The following is a 15,945-nucleotide window of genomic DNA, read 5'->3' on the forward strand; positions in this document are numbered from 1 at the left end:
CATCAGGCTGAAGACATCACGCCATGGTGCGCAAGCCTGGGGCGTGCAGAAGAGGAGTTCAGACCATTCACAGTGAGGGTACCAAGTGCGTGAGCTGTTGTCTACTTGCTGAGTGTTCTTGGGGAAGTTCCTTAACATCTCTGGAACTCTGAGCAAGGGCAACAATGGCGACAAAAACAGCCAGCACCAAGAGGGCTGACTCCACACAAGGCAGCATGTATGGATCCACTTACTCTTTGCAACAACCCTGTAGCGTCTGCTGTTTTTAGCTTCCTTTCATGGGTGAGGAAACTGAGGCACAGAGAGGTTAAGTAGTGTGCCTCAAGTCACATACCTAGTGTGTGGCAGAGCCAGGATTCAAATACAGGCCCTCTGGCACTTGACCACACACTATACTCCTGTGCAATGGGGACAAATACCACCTGTGTCCAGGGCAGTCACAAAAGTTGAGTGAGGTGTATGCTCATGGCGTCTGTCCTGGGGCCTGGCTCATACATACTTTCAACTAATTATTCTTGAGCTCTTCCTTTGTGCCAGGTTCTGGGAAACAGGACAAACAAGGGCTGTCCTAGCAGAACTCACACTGAACATGAAACAGTTATGCAAGCAGTTAGTTAACTGCAGGTTTGATGAGTGCTCCTAAAGAGAAAGCAGAGGAGCCTGGAGGCATGTAAGGGGCTCTGACCCACTCTAGATAGAGTATCAGGGAAGCCATTTAAACCAACCTATTGGTGAGGGGTGAGTAGGAATTAGTCAGATGAAGGAAGAGCATGTGCTGGGCACAACGTTCTAGCAGAGGGAACAGCCTGTGTGAGGCCCTGGAGGCAGGTAAGGTCATTGTGGCTAGAGGGGTGATGGAGGACAGCCATGTGAGGATGACAGAGCCATGTTTGAGACTGGGGGGCTTTATCCTCAGGATAGTGGGGAGCCATTAAAACCACTGTAAGTACGGAAGTGGCATGCTGAGGTGATGATCTTCCTAGAGACCACTCTAGCTACATGGAGGAGATGGACTGGCAGGGAAAGGAGTGGGCTGTGGAAGGCCAGGGCACAGGCTGTTGCATTTGTCCAGGTAAGAGACTGTGTGGTCTGGACCAGGGCAGTGGTGGTGGGAATGGAGAAAAATGGGTAGGTTTAAAAGATAGTTTAGAGGAGTCTCACTAGATTTGAGGAATGACCAAGGGTAAGCCCCAAGTCTGTAGCTTTATTAACTGGATGGAGGACTGGATGAGGGAGACACAGGTGGAGGGTGGGAGAGGACAACGTGACTATAGCTTTGCACATGTTGACCTTGAGATGTTTCTGAGACGTTAGGTGAAAATATTAGGTGAGGGGAGGTGTTCAGATACTCACATCTGGAATTCAGATGGGTGCCAAGATTGGAGGTGGAAACGTGGCACTAGATGGGAATTAAAACAGCCTGAGGTCCACCTGGGGAGAAGGTGTAAGGCAGGAAGAGAGAAGAGTCAGGACTGAGGCCAAGAAACTACCATAGAAGGTTGGGTAGAGGAGGAGGATTTGGCATTGGAAAAGGAGAAGAGGAAGCAAGAAGGTGGGCAGCATGAGGTTCTGGATGCTAAAGGAGGGGTGTTCTCAAGATGAGGTGAAGGGATAGTTGGCCTGCCATTGACGAGGGACAGTGAGATGTCATCTGTTTGTATCTGGCACCATGGAGGCCACTGGGTGGTGAGGGCCTTAGGAGCAGAGGAGGCAGGTCCCAGTGGGCTGTGGAGTGAGTGGGAGATGAGGAAGAGGGGGCTACAGATGAGGACAGCCCTTTCAGGAAGACAGGTGTGGACCGGGAGGAGGTGGTGGCAGCTGGAGAGGGATGGAGGAGTGTGCAAACCAGGGAGACATGAGCATTCTTCAGTGCTGATGACAGTGGTCTAGCAGAGGGGGAGGCCAAAAAGCAGGAGCAAGAAGGGTTAATGGGATGCCCAAAGTCCTGGGACAGATGGGGAAGGATCATTCCCTACAGAAGCAAAGAGCTTGGCCTTAGGAAGGAGGGATGGCTCTTTTGATATCAAAGCAGGAGGCAAGTTGGTACCAAATGGGCATGTTTGTGGTTCTGGCATCAGGATGCTGTTAGAGTTATTATCTGTGTTCCCTGGGAAGTAGAAGGTCATTTGGTCATCTGCACTGGGCGAAGGGGCAGAGAAGGTGCTAGAGGATGAGAAAAGAAGACAGACGGGGAGAACCACCATGGAAATGAACAAGCTGGGAGGGAGCGGTTCCCAGAGGCATAAAGACATCACACAGAGCTGGTGACCATGATTTCTGGTGAAATTTGACCAAAGCCTTGCTCATCTATCTTGGTGAAGGTGAGAAGCAGTGGGTAGTTGGGTTCATATCATGATGGGGGTTTTACAAGCAAGGTGTTAGGCATAGAGGAGCAAAAGGGTTACAGAGTGCTTTCTCTCCTCCACCCATTTCTGATTACTTGGGGGTACCCTGGCCCCTTCTCCTCTCTGCCCCCTGCCTATAGTCATCTCCCTTCACCAACCCCTGTACCACTCATACCCTTAACCATAACAGAATACCAGTTGACCTGTGGGCACCTTGTCTTGGTGGAGATGCACTTAAGGGCAAAATTACATTGACACCCACATATATGCGCCAAAGTGCATCAAAATACAACCTGAAAAATCATTTTCATACCCCCCAGGGTGCCATGTTAAGATATTTAGAAGATTCTCTCTCCCTCACCCCTCCACACATGTGCACACACGTGCAAGCACGCACATGCGCGCGCGCACACACACACACACACACTCCAGTAGAGGTGTACTAGTTGTTGAGCATGGAGTGTTCAGAATGTATTTATTTGGGGAGTGGACAGAGTCTCAGTGGGGGAATGGCACCTGGAGACTCCTTGAAGAGGTTGCTGTGTCAAGTTGCACTCCTTGAAGAGTGTGCAGATCAGACCTTATTCCCTCCTAGTGTAACCTGGGTGAAGGCTCTAGATCTTGTTTTTCTGATTTGTCAAATGGGGATAAATATGGGATTCTTTTAAGAATTAGAGATTAATTATATGTCAATTATATCTTAATAAAGCTGGGAAAACTGGGGAACCTGGGAGAACCTGGAAGACATCCATGTCAAGGTAGATTCACCTAGAGAATTAAGGAGATAGATACACCTCGGGAGTTTAGAGAGCTATCCGAGGTCATATTAGACACACATTTGTAATTAGGGAAACATAGGAGGTCATTATAGACATGCCTGGGGCATTAGGAGCACATTCTAGTTTTGTGTCACGTGCCTAGGAAATTATGGAGCAAAGACAGAATGGAGATGGCACACATGTAAAACACCCTGCTTAAGGAAACAATCCATAAAACTAATAGGCAACCAACGGAATGGGAAAAGATAGTTGCAAATGACATATCAGATAAAGGGTTAATATCCAAAATCTATAAGGAACTCACCAAACTCCACACCCAAAAAACAAACAACCCAGCGAAGAAATGGGCAGAAGACATGAACAGACGCTTCTCCAAAGAGGACATCCAGATGGCCAACAGACACATGAAACGATGCTCAGCATCCCTCCTCATCAGGGAAATACAAATCAAAACCACACTGAGATACCACCTCACGCCGGTCAGGGTGGCTAAAATGAGCAAATCAGAGAACTCTAGATGCTGGCAAGGATGTGGAGAAACGGGCACCCTCCTACACTGTTGGTGGGAATGTAAACTGGTGCGGCCCCTCTGGAAAACGGTGTGGAGGTTCCTCAAAAAGTTAACAATAGAACTCCCCTATGACCCAGCACTAGCACTGCTAGGAATTTACCCAAGGGATACAGGAGTGCTGATGCATAGGAGTACATGTACCAGTGTTCATAGCAGCATTCTTAACAATAGCTACAACATGGAAAGAGCCTAAGTGTCCATCAACAGATGAATGGATCAAGAAGATGTGGTTTATCTATACCATGGAATACTACATGGCAATGAGAAACAATGAAATCTGGCCATGTGTAGCAACCTGGATGGACCTTGAGGGTGTTATGCTGAGCGAAATAAGTCAGGCAGAGAAGGACAGATACCATATGTTTGCACGTATAGGAGGATTAGGAGGAACTTAACGGAGGACCATGGGGGAGAAGAAGGGGGGAAATGGTGGGGGAAAGGGAGAGGGGCAAACCATGAAAGACTCTTGAATGCTGAGAACAAACTGAGGACTGATGGGTGTTGGGGGGAGGGGGGAGATGGGCATGGAGGAGGGCACTTGTGGGGATGAGCACTGGGTGTTATATGGAAAAAAAAAAAAAAGAATTTTCCAACTGAAAAAAAATAAAATAAAAAAAATAAAACACCCTGCGTGATGGGTTTTCAAGAATCAAGAGAGTTATTATTCTAGGTAAGAGACGGTAGGGAAGAGGGTTGGGGTTGGGGCTTGATCTTCACCATTTAGAAGGAGGTGTTGCTTTGCTAAGCTCCTCAATAACAAGGCTGGATCAAAGCCTGTTTCTTGGTCCCCAACCCCTCAATTTGGCCATGACTTGGCACTGCCACTAAGGATTATGAGGACCCAGATTTCTGGGATCTGTGTCACAGGCAAGGAAACATTACTTTCCTTTGGAGACAGTATAAACTGGATGAAGAGGGAGGTGACTGGAGTGAGGCTTCTTTCCAAATGTGTGACTTTGGGCAAGTAAATTCTTCTCTCTGTGTCTTAGTTTCTCTACCTATAAAATGGGCATATAATACCAGAAACCTCCTTCATTGGGTTGTTGTAAGAATTAATTCATTAAATTTTGTAAAGTGCTTGCACCTGGCATATACTATATGCTCAATAAATGCTAGATATTTATATTTCTTGATTAAAAAAAAAAAAAAGCTTGAGAAAATTGTTTTCAGCAGACCTGAGACCTACCAGGACACGGTTTCCACCTATGTGTTGAGCTTCATCAGGAGCGACTGAGTCTTCCTTGGGTCCCCTCTCCTAGCCATTCTGTTAATCTCAGGTACCAGCTGTGGGTCCCCCATTAAATTAGATTCAATCTCACAAATATTGATTGAGTAGCTAATTTTTAGCCATGGAGCTTGAGATGGTTGAGATGAGTCCATCCTCCCTTCTCTTTATGCAAATAGGGAAATTGAGTCCCGAGAGGGGCAATGATCATGCCATAAAGAGATTAGAGTGTACATATGGAGCAATGAGGCAGGGGTCAGTCCCCAAACCTGTGCAAGCCTTCCCTGCCCCATCCTGGTCCAGATCTTGGAAGCAGTGTCATGTGATGGGAAGGAGCCAGATCTTGGGGGCAGAAGACTAGGTCCTATTCCTGATGGTTGTGAAAGTCCTTTGCCACCAGCACGATCACTTCTTCCTGGACTGCACGTTGTTCATCTGTGAAATAAGCCCACAGAAGCCCTGGCAGAGGGAGCCAGTGAGCAAAAGGTGGCTTGGGCTCTGGGTCTAAGGATGGGTGTGAGTGTGGCAAGGCACTTACCGTCTCAGAGCACATCTCTGTAGATGTGCAGGACTCTTCCCCGGGGCAGCTGCGGGGAGCTTCAAACATAGTGCCTGAGGAGAAAAGTTTGACACCAAGCAGGTGTTTAGATACCACATGCTCCTTGCTCTCACCATAGCTCTACTCAAATCCTACTTATCCTTACCACTCAGTGGCCTCATCCAACAAGTATTTGCTGGGAGCCAACCTACCAGGAAGCAGATATTGTGTTGGGCTTCACCTACCCTAGTTATTTTAACAGACATATTTAACTTATCATAGAAAACAAGGATGTTGGAAGATGTCATTTCTCATATTCCACTTTGGTATTGTGGGGTCCCCTTACACATTATGTATTATGATTGTTCTAAGATTTACCATTATTTTCGCCAGTACATCTGATGTCTTTCTTCAGTTCTGAAATATTCCCAGCCATTATCTCTTCACTTACTCCTCTTCCCCATTCTGTCGCTCTTCCCCTTCCAGAATGCTGATTGAACAGGTGTCCTCAGGACCCCCTCACTTTGTCTCCTAATTTTTCTTTCCTAAAAGTTTTCTTATACGTCTCTTCTCTGACCCCTGACCTCTTTCAGAATATAGAAAAGGGGAGTGATTCCCCCTGATTGACATCACCTTGGTACCAAAACCCAATAAGGGCAGAAGGAAAGAGGGAAACTACAGGCCAGTTTCACTCATGAACTAGATACCAAAACCCTAAACAAAATGTCAGTGATCAAGATCCAGCAATGCATAAAAATAGTAATACATCACAACCAAGTTTATTCCAGAAATGCAAGGTTGCTTTAACATTTTCTAATGTTAAACCAAGTGAAGTAATTTACCATATTAACTGTATTAAAGGAGAAAAGTCACTTGAGCCTTTCATTAGATATAGGGAGAGAGAGTCCAATAAAAGTAAAACAACAATAATAAAAACCCATGCACACTTGAAAGAAAAACAAACACCTTGACAAACTAGGAATGCCCTCGGTCTGCTACAGAATTCCTGTAAGAGCCTACGGCAAACACTGTACTTAGTGGTAAAACACTGAAGTATTTAAGGAAGAAAGCACGGGTCCCCACTTCCATCGTTTCTATTCAGCATTGTCCTGAATGCAAACAAACAAGGATTAGAAAGGAAGGTATCCAGTATAGCTCCTACCTTGTGCTCCTGGAGGGATCTTGGTGCCATTTGTCAAGATGAGAAAGACCGAGAGGGGATCTGATTGAACTGGGTGTTCAGGACACATAAGGAAAAGGCATCCAACTGCTGTGGGAGACTACCAGGCAGAGTTGAGGATACTTCAGCTCCATCCCAGCTCTTCAACTAACCTTGGGTAGGCCACTTTCCTCTTGGTGTTTTTTCCTTAAGATTTTATTTTTAAGTAATCTCTACACACCAACATGGAAGTTGAACTTAACCCTGAGACCAAGAAGCACAGGCTCTTCCAACAGAGCCAGCCAGGTGCCCTGCCACTTTCCTCTTGGCCCTGAATTTTCCCATCTGTAAAATGGGTGGGTATAGGAAGATGGACTCACGGTGGGCTGCAGTGACCAGATCTGATGGGAAAATGAAGGAGAGAGGGGAACAAGAGCTGGTCCCATTCTCCGGGAGGGCAGGATTTTGTATACAGACTCTCTGGTAAGGAGCACTCATCTAAAGATGGGGCAGGAATCTGACCAAGTCATCGGGCCATCTTGATTGTCTGCCTTGCAGAGGGATCATTCCTTCTTCCCTTTGAAGAAGTTGTTACCATTGTTGCTGCTATTATTGGTGCTATTAAGCATCTTCTGCGTTTGTGAGACACTGACTCCCAACTACATGCCCTTTTGATGTTTTAGACCTACAGCAGCCAGAGCGAGAGCAACGAAGACTATGAGATCCCCCCAATAACACCTCCCAACCTCCCTGAGCCATCCCTCCTGCACCTGGGGGACCACGAAGCTGGCTACCACTCACTGTGCCACGGCCTCACGCCCAACGGACTCCTCCCCGCCTACTCCTACCAGGCCATGGACCTCCCGGCCATCATGGTGTCCAACATGCTGGCCCAGGACAGCCACCTGCTATCAGGCCAGCTGCCCACGGTGAGTCCCTGTCCTCCACCATGGATCCTGCTACTTACAGTAGGGAAGGGGGTTGAGGAGGGAGCAGAATGCTTGCGTGCCAGGTGTGGGCTCCGATGCTTGCGTGGGGGTCTGTGGAATATGAGGGCTGGGCATGGAGGGTCATTTATGTCTTCACACAGGAAACTTCTGGAACTCTGTTTATAATATCTTGGTATTATTCGTTTTGTCATTATTTCTAATAGTATAATCTCATCTTTATTTTTATTTTATAATGGCTTTATTGAGATATAATTCACACACCATACAATACACCCATTTAAGGTATGCGACCCAGTAGGTGTTAGTTACACAGGGTTGCGACCATCAACACAGTCCATTTTGCATCATTTTCATCACCCTGAGAAGAAACTCTACCCCTTAGTCATCATTCTCAGCACCCCCACCGCTACAGCCCCCAGCTCTAGGTAACCACTGATCTACTTTCTATTTCTAGATATCTGCCTATTCTGATAAATAAAATCATAATATTTTAAAAATATTTTGTATCTTGTTTAAGCTGCCAGGGACAAAGGTGGTTGCTGAGTTAAAGTTTTCAGGATAAATAGAAATGCAGCAGGCAGACGAAGATAGGAAAGTACTTTCCAGGTTGAAGGAATAGCATGTACCAAAGCAAGATGCACGTGGGCTCGTGTCATGCTTGGGGACAACATGTGGTTCATTTTCTTCATAGGGCTGGAGAGAAAGGACTTGGAGCAAGAGAAAAAGAGGAGGTGAAAGAGCTAGCAGGGCCTGGATCACAAGGGTCCTGAATCCCATGCTAAGGAAATGTATGATTTCTTAGCATCATGGCTGATTTGAACATTCAAGATCTACAGAACACTAGCAGAGCATTTTTGTATAATAGAAAAAGGCCCTTAAAGGGAATTCTAGTACTTCTCCTGAGTAACCACGATTTCTGTTTATTTTTGCTTTTTCCTTCACAGTTAATATTATATACTAGTCACAACTCTTAAGTTCATTTCTAAGTGGCAGAGACCAAACTCAAACTAACTTAGGCAAAAGGACTCAAATATCCAGGGGCAGACAGGGGTTTCAGGCATGGCTGGATCCAGAAACCCCAGTAGTGTCCTTAGGGCCCTATCCTATGCCACTGCCACACGGCAGGCATGGTGGCTGCTGGTAAGCACCATCTTCCCTGACACCTCTGGCAAGTGGCAGTCTGGGTCTTCCAGGGAGGACCACAACGGAGCACGGCTTGACCAACCATCGTGTCCAGGAGGAAGCAGTCTTCGGTTTTGTCAGCTTGGGTCACAAACTCACCAGTAGCAAGGGAGGAGGACCACACAGATCTCCTGTCGGAATCACATGGTGCTGGGTTGATCGTGTTTATCTCTGCAGAGGGTACTGAGAGGCCACAGCCACGTGTGTGGCCCGCTTCTAGCCGATGCCCGGGACCTTCGGGCACACAGTGTATATTCTAAGACTCTTTGCTGTGTTTTATTTATTCTTACTCTTACTATCACCAACTCTCCTTGCTTTTAAGAAAAACAAAAAAAGCTGGTATCCTCTATGGATTGTTGTAAACTGTATCACAGTTTTTTCTTCTTTGAATCCAGGGGAGAAGTAAAAGGAGGGAGGGGTGGGGGGAGAGGGAGGCAGCCAGCTGAAGCTCCACATCGTACAATGTGCGGGGTCTGACGCAAGTGCTCAGTGGAAATGGCATTTCTTAAGGAATACTTGTCTTTGGGGCCCATCAATAATGCAGGTCCTTGGTTTCTTCTGCTCTGTGAGACCTCAGGATTCCAGAGCCATATGGTTTTAATTCCTCTTTGATAGAATGCTGTGCCTTAGCTGCCTGCGCCGCTGATTGCTCACAAGACATCACTACTCCAGACCATGTCTTTGGGGAATTATGGTAACACAAGCCAGGGTGGGGCCAGCAGACGCCTCTGGCGTGTGTCCCGGGGAGGGCTGCGAATGCAGGGATGAGAATGGCCATAGTCCTGGGCCCCATGCTGCTGGCCTCTGGTGTGGTGGGCAGGGGAGACAGTGTGGGTTAGTGGCTAGCGTGTGGGGCTCTGGAGTCCCACAGACCTGCCTTAGATCCTGCCTCCACCCCCCGGGCTTCATTTCCTTATCTTGGAATCATAGCAGTGCCCGCCTCAAGGCCGCAGTGAAGTGTATCTCAGATCACGCGTGCAGTCTTAGCAAGTGCCTGGCAAGGAGCAAACCATCAGGGAGTATTTGTTAGTATTAGCAGTAATGACGGTGAATTCCCACCGTAACCAAATGGCAGTGTTTTCCCGTGAATCTCACTTACGTAAAGGAACAGACCGCATATTCTCAGGAACCGTTGTAGGGCCACCTGGCTACAGTAGCTCTCGTAATCACAAAGAATGCCTGTCTATTAACCAAAAATGACCTTCTGATCACTCCTAGGATTTGTTTTGGTTGGGCTCGGTCCAAATAGGCACTTTGAGTCATTTTCCAGATTTCTTTGAAACTAGCTCATGTTAAAGACACTTTACAAATTCAGAAAGCTTGAATTCTTTCATTAGCTTTCAAGGGTTCGCTGAGTTTTATATTCCCTCATTATATAATGAAAAATAAGCCAAACTGTCTTACCCAGGGGAGGGCTACCGGACCAAACAGGAAACGGGTAAGCATATGTCCATGCGTTGGGACTGTGTGGTAAAGAGGGACAAGGCAGGCTTAGAGACACATTCTTAGAATTTGTCTGAGTTGTAGGACGCAGGTGTGTGTGTGCATACAGACGTGCACACCGCGGGTGGGGCTGGGAATTTCTTCGCCACCTGCTAGGTGTCAGGCACGGTGCAGAGGGCTTTACAAACTGCTCACATGCGGCTCCCAGGAACCAAATGTGGCATCACAATAAGGGAACAGGGGGGTGTGGAGCAGGCAGGTGATTGTACTGGTTTTCTGTGGCTGCTCTAACAAATTGGCACAAACATGGTAGCTTGAAACAACCAGAAATTGATTGTCTCACAGCTCGGGGGGCTACAGCTTCAAATCAGTGTTGCTGGACCTAACATCAAGGTGTCTGGAGGGGTGAATTCCTTCTGGAAGCTCTGGGGAGAATCCATCCCTTGCTGCTTCTAGCTTCTAAGGGTTGCTGGCCATCCTTGACTTGTGGCCACAACACTCGAACTTCTGCCTGTCTTCACATGGCCTCCTCTGTACGCTCTCCTCTGCCTTTCTTGTAAGGACGCTTGTGATAGCATTTAGGAATAACCCACGATAATCCCTCCATCTCAAGAGCTTTAACATAATCACACCTGCAAATTTTTCCCCCAAATGCACATTCCAGGGATTAGGACGGACGTTTTTAGGGGGCTGTTTTCAGCCTACCATATGGTGGTCAACTGTACAGCAGCCTTTATTGAGAGCCTAATAAGCACCAGGGATTGTCTGAGCCCTGGCTCTGTAAGGTCCCCTTTATATATGTGCATGCGTGTGTGTGATATCCTATCATATTTATGTTATATATATGTATAAAGTTTATTATTTTGAGAGAGAGAATGAGTAGGAGGGGAGCAGAGAGAGAGAGAAAGAGAATCTCAAGCAGGCTCCACACTGGCAGCACAGAGACCAACACAGGGCTCGATCCCACGAACCGTGAGATCGTGACCTCAGCTGAAACCAAGAGTCGGACGCTCAAGTGACAGAGCCACACGGGCGCCTCCTCCAAGACGTCCTTGAGGAAGTCCTGGTACAGGCAGAGAGACGGGCAAAAACTCCGTTTCTGCTGTGTGTACCCAGAAGAGGCACCTTTAGGAAGTGATGAGCTGACACATAGCAGGTTCTAGAAACACTTCATGAATAAACAAATGAGTGAACGACTGAATGTCACACAGTTATTAAGAAACAAAACGGGAATTCAAGACCAGCTCTGGCTGCCCCCACGCACCTCTCAGTTTTACCAGGTGCCCGAGAGGTAGAGCAGCTGTGCCGCAGACGGCACGGACGCTGTTCCCATGGCCAGGAGGTCACAGATGCTATTTGCACAGGTTGAAGTGAGTCAGGGGTGTCATCCCTAGAGAGGTGGGTGAGGCCAGGGCATTTGACAACCATCTCGTTTATGCCAGGCCCTTTTGGCTCTGGTCCCAGAGGCCACCGATTCCTTCTGGTCCCCTGGCCTGGCCTGGTGACCTCCTGACATGCGTGGCTGTCGGCTTTTCTGCTTTTAAGGTATGGCTGCTGGTAGGAACCCTGTGCAGTATTGGAATCAGGCCCCTTTTACAAAATTAAATATGCTTAAAGCTTCTCCCTCGACTTTAGCGTCTTAACTGATTAAACATTCATTTCCAAGACAAAAAGAGTCAATTTAGTATGAAAGATACATTTTGCCGGTTTAATTTAAAGCACTGCACCTCCATCTGACCCCTATTTTCATAACTCAATAATTTTATCCTGTGTTGATTGTCTCATTTTGAGAGAGATATTGTATGTATAAATCAGTTTCTAAAATACCCAAAGAAACTGGAAGAGTGGAATTTATTAAGCGGCCTCTGTTAAGTCTGAAATAATTTATTTTGGAGTCGTCCTTGGGAAATGTTCGAGCTTACGGTCCTGGCATACTCAGAAGAGGAAATCTCCAGGGAAGGGCCAGTGCCAGGTGCTGCCAGGCAAGCCCCGGGGAGCCTGCACCTTCTGTGAGACTGGAGAGAATCCAGGGAGAGTCTTGAGTAGGTGGAGACGGGCCCGAGTGGAAAGGAGTCTGGCAAAGTTGTCCTTGCCCCAGCCATGGGTTCTGGTGATTTGGGGAATGTGGGGTTTCCCTAAGCCGAGCCCTCGGTGTTACTGGAGCCGTGTGGTCCAGTTTTGGGCCTCAGTTACCATGGGGGTGGCATGCAGCTATCATTCAAGCATTCTCTTCCAGAGTTGACTGTTGTTTGCTTTTTCTGGGGCCTTGGACAAGTCTCATCTCTCCCAGCCTCAGTTTTCCCATCTGTAGAATGGGGATTGAGATTCCCGCTCTGGCGAACTCACAAACAGGCAAATGGGAATAACTGCTCAGTCAGCTAGGATGCATTGGACAAGGGTATGGGTTTGACGTCGGATAGACCATCCACTACCACCACTGCACATGTCACTGGCCCAGGGAGCTCAGATCTTACCAACTTAAATTAAAATCCTGAGTGCCAGACTGGTAGTTTTAGATCTTTTGTGTTCTATGTCCCTGTCCCAAAGCATCTTGGTAGGACTGGTCCTTCTCCCACACAGAGTGGGCTAGGGGCCATGATTCAGGAACCCCATGCCAAGTGAAAGGTCTTTCCAGACTAGTATCCTGGGGTAGGCTGTCGGAGTGGGGGTTGGGCATTCTAGTTTCCTCTACTCCCCATTGCTTTAGAGGCGGTTCCCATGAGAGAGCCTGCAGCTCTGGGTTAGGGCCTGGGGTCTGGGGCAGAGTCCGTATTGACCCTGGGAGGTCCTTGGTACACCTCCTAACACCTCCACCCTTCTCTTCCTCTTCTCTGCTCTTCCCAATCTCCTTTCTCTCTCTCCTCCTCCCTTCCCTACCTTACCCCTTCTCCCCCAGGAGATTTGGTCTACCTCTGTTTGATTCTCACAAGTTGAGATGCAGGGGATTCTGCTCCTGAGTCTGAAAAAAAGGGACCAAAGACCTGCTCCCCCCTCCAACCCTTGTCTGGACTTCCGAGCCACGGTGGGCAGTAGACACCCGCAATCCAGACTCTTTGTTTTCTTGCCCTTAATGCATTTAATTTATTTGTTTGTTTGTTTTGGCTTATGATTGTATTAGTTAGTTTTCACTGTGTACCAAGCTTGAAGCAAACAATGAACTTTTACTATTTCTGGTGATTCTGTGGGTGGGTAGGTCTTTTGATCTGGACCAGCTTGTCTGATTCCTGATTCGTGCAGCTGGCCTGGGACAGCCTGGTCTAGGGCAACCTTGTTTACATTCTGGCAGCTGGCCTGTTGTCGGCTAGGGCCAGTGGTCTCTCATCCCATGGTGGCCTGGGCCTGTTTACATGGCGACGGCCACAGGGTTCCCAACAGCGTCGAAGAAGGACAGGCCCCAGGTGCAATAACATTTCTTCTTCTTTTTTTAATGTTTATTTATTTCTGAGAAAAAGAAACAGACACAGAGTGCGAGCAGGGGAAGAGCAGAGAGAGAGGGATTCACAGAATCCAAAGCAGGCTCCAGGCTCTGAGCTGTCAGCACAGAGCCCAGCACGGGGCTCGAACCCAAGAACTGTGAGTTCATGACCTGAGCTGGAGTTGGTCGCTTAACCGACTAAGCCTCCCAGGCGCCCTGAACCATTTTCAAACCTCCGCTTGTGTCATGTTTGCTGATGTCCCATTGGCCACAGCAAGGCACGTGGCCAAGCCTAGATTCCAGGAGCGATGAAATCAGCCCCACTTCTTTTTAAAAAAATTTTTTTAATGTTTTATTTATTTCTGAGAGAGAGAGAGTCTGCATGAGCAGGGGAGGGTCAGAGAGAGAGGGAGACACAGAATCTGAAACAGGCTCCAGGCTCTGAGCTGTCAGCACAGAGCCCAACATGGGGCTTGAACCCACAAACCTCAAGATCGTGACCTGAGCCAAAGTCGGACACTTAACCAACTGAGCCACCCAAGCACCCCAGAAATCAGCCCCACTTCTTAAAGGAAGAAATCTCAGTGTTGCCCTGCAGAAGGGTATGGATGCAGGGAGGGCAGGAACTTGGGCTGTTTTTTGAAATCCATTGTGATAGTGCTTTGTTTGGCTTATGTGCTTTTGTTTTCTTGACGTCTAGTATCTCCTACTAGCTAGGAGCATGGTGTCTGGAGTTAAGCTGACCCAAGTTCAAAACCCAGCTTCACCATTTGTTACCTTTAACCCTGAGACTCAGACCAAGGGGTTAATCCTCCATGAGCCTCAGTTTCCTCATCTGTAAAAAAGAGGGACTATTACTTGCCTCGTAGGAACTTGTGAAGATTTAATGATCAGATATAGCAAAAGTGCTCAGCCCAGTGCCTGGCACACAGTAGGCACTTATAATAAATATAAGCTACTCTATTAATTTTGCTGATGGAGTTTGGGTGCCTTCAGCCTCGTATCTGTTTGTCCAGCCTGAGCTGCTAGGTGGTCGGCTTTGTTGGGGCAGTAAGTAGCCAGGCTGGCTCACCTGCGGGGGGCCAGGCCCAGGGGTGGGTGTTGGGAAAGGCAGGTTGGAGGCTCAGGTGGAGTGGGAAGGAAAAGGCCCCAGTTCAAGAGTGGGCTGGAGGAAGTGGAGTGGAAGGCTGGAGGAAGCATGTTACCTCCACTGGGACCTCAGTTGGGACTCAGAGCTTAAAAGCAACCACAAAGTGACAGTCCCACTACCTGCCAAGAGGACAGGACCCCTAGCCTGGGTGGCCCAGTCGGGTGGGCATCTGACTCTTGATTTTGGCTCAGGTCATGATCCCAAGGTCATGGGATCGAGCCCTGCGTCCGGCTCTGTGCTGAGCATGGAGCCTGCTTAGCATTCTCTCTCTCTCTCCCTCTGCTCCTCTCCCTCACTCACACTCTCTCTCTAAAATAAATAAAAAGAAAGAAAGAAAAGAGAAGACGAGGACCCCAAGCCCAACTTTTCTGGAATGCTTGATGAGGGGCAGGATCCATCTCAGTAAAAACAAAGGGTTCACGGGGATACCCCAGCTTGGGTTTTTGCAGGGTACCATGTTTTTGTGCAGTTACCCTCTGGGGGGTGGGAATGGGGGTGCTGATCTCCGAAATGGGCCTCTGAGGATCCTTAAGTGGGGGTAAGCAGAGGCCCAGAGGTCTCTTTATATTCAGCAGAGTCTGGATAAGACTCCCACCCCCTGTTTTTCAGAGGCAGTAAGCGAAAGAAATATGTCTTTTTACATTTTATAAAACTCAGAAAAATGGCTTTAAACAGCTTTTGCTCTCCTGCTATAATTATTTATTTTCAAACACTCCTGCAGGGGACTGCTCCGTTTTCTTATCCTGCACTCCTTTTTCTCATAAATGAACCATCACTTCAATAAATCATTATGAAAACAGAGACTAACACCAGCTCTGAAAGGTTGAAAGATTTATGTAACACATTTATGTTTCCCATTTTCTCATTCTGGTACTCGGCTGCAAAAGCTAAGCTAATAAAAGCTGCTATTAATATTTCTTGTTGCCTAGCAACCCCAGAGCGGGAGTAATAGCTTCAGCTAGAAAAATAGATGACCGATAAGGAAAAATTCAATTCTTTTATTATCTCAGGGGGAAATGGCCTTTTACTGGAACATTATGATGTACGAGTGTGAAGTTGAACACAAAAGATTTTTTTGTGTGTTTGTTTTTCTATTTTTAATGAACATTATTTTACCTCCACTAACTCTTTTAGGGCACTTTTGTTTTCCTTTGCACTCTCCCCCCGCCCACCCCATCCCTCATGCTT

General features: G+C 47.5%; 1 protein-coding gene across 4 annotated transcripts in view; it reads left to right on the forward strand.

The window, feature by feature from the left end:
* The window catches only part of TOX2 (TOX high mobility group box family member 2), a 286,505-nt gene that overhangs the window by 230,960 nt on the left and 39,600 nt on the right, over positions 1–15,945 (forward strand). For all 4 annotated transcript variants that reach the window (XM_039248522.1, XM_039248525.1, XM_039248523.1 and 1 more), the window contains one exon: positions 7,301–7,546. In XM_039248522.1, coding sequence (XP_039104453.1) covers positions 7,301–7,546 — 246 coding nt within the window. The remainder of the gene's footprint in view (positions 1–7,300; positions 7,547–15,945) is intronic.

Source organism: Hyaena hyaena, unplaced genomic scaffold (assembly GCF_003009895.1).
Source record: "Hyaena hyaena isolate Hyena2069 unplaced genomic scaffold, ASM300989v1 scaffold_312, whole genome shotgun sequence".
Lineage (NCBI taxonomy): Eukaryota > Metazoa > Chordata > Mammalia > Carnivora > Hyaenidae > Hyaena > Hyaena hyaena.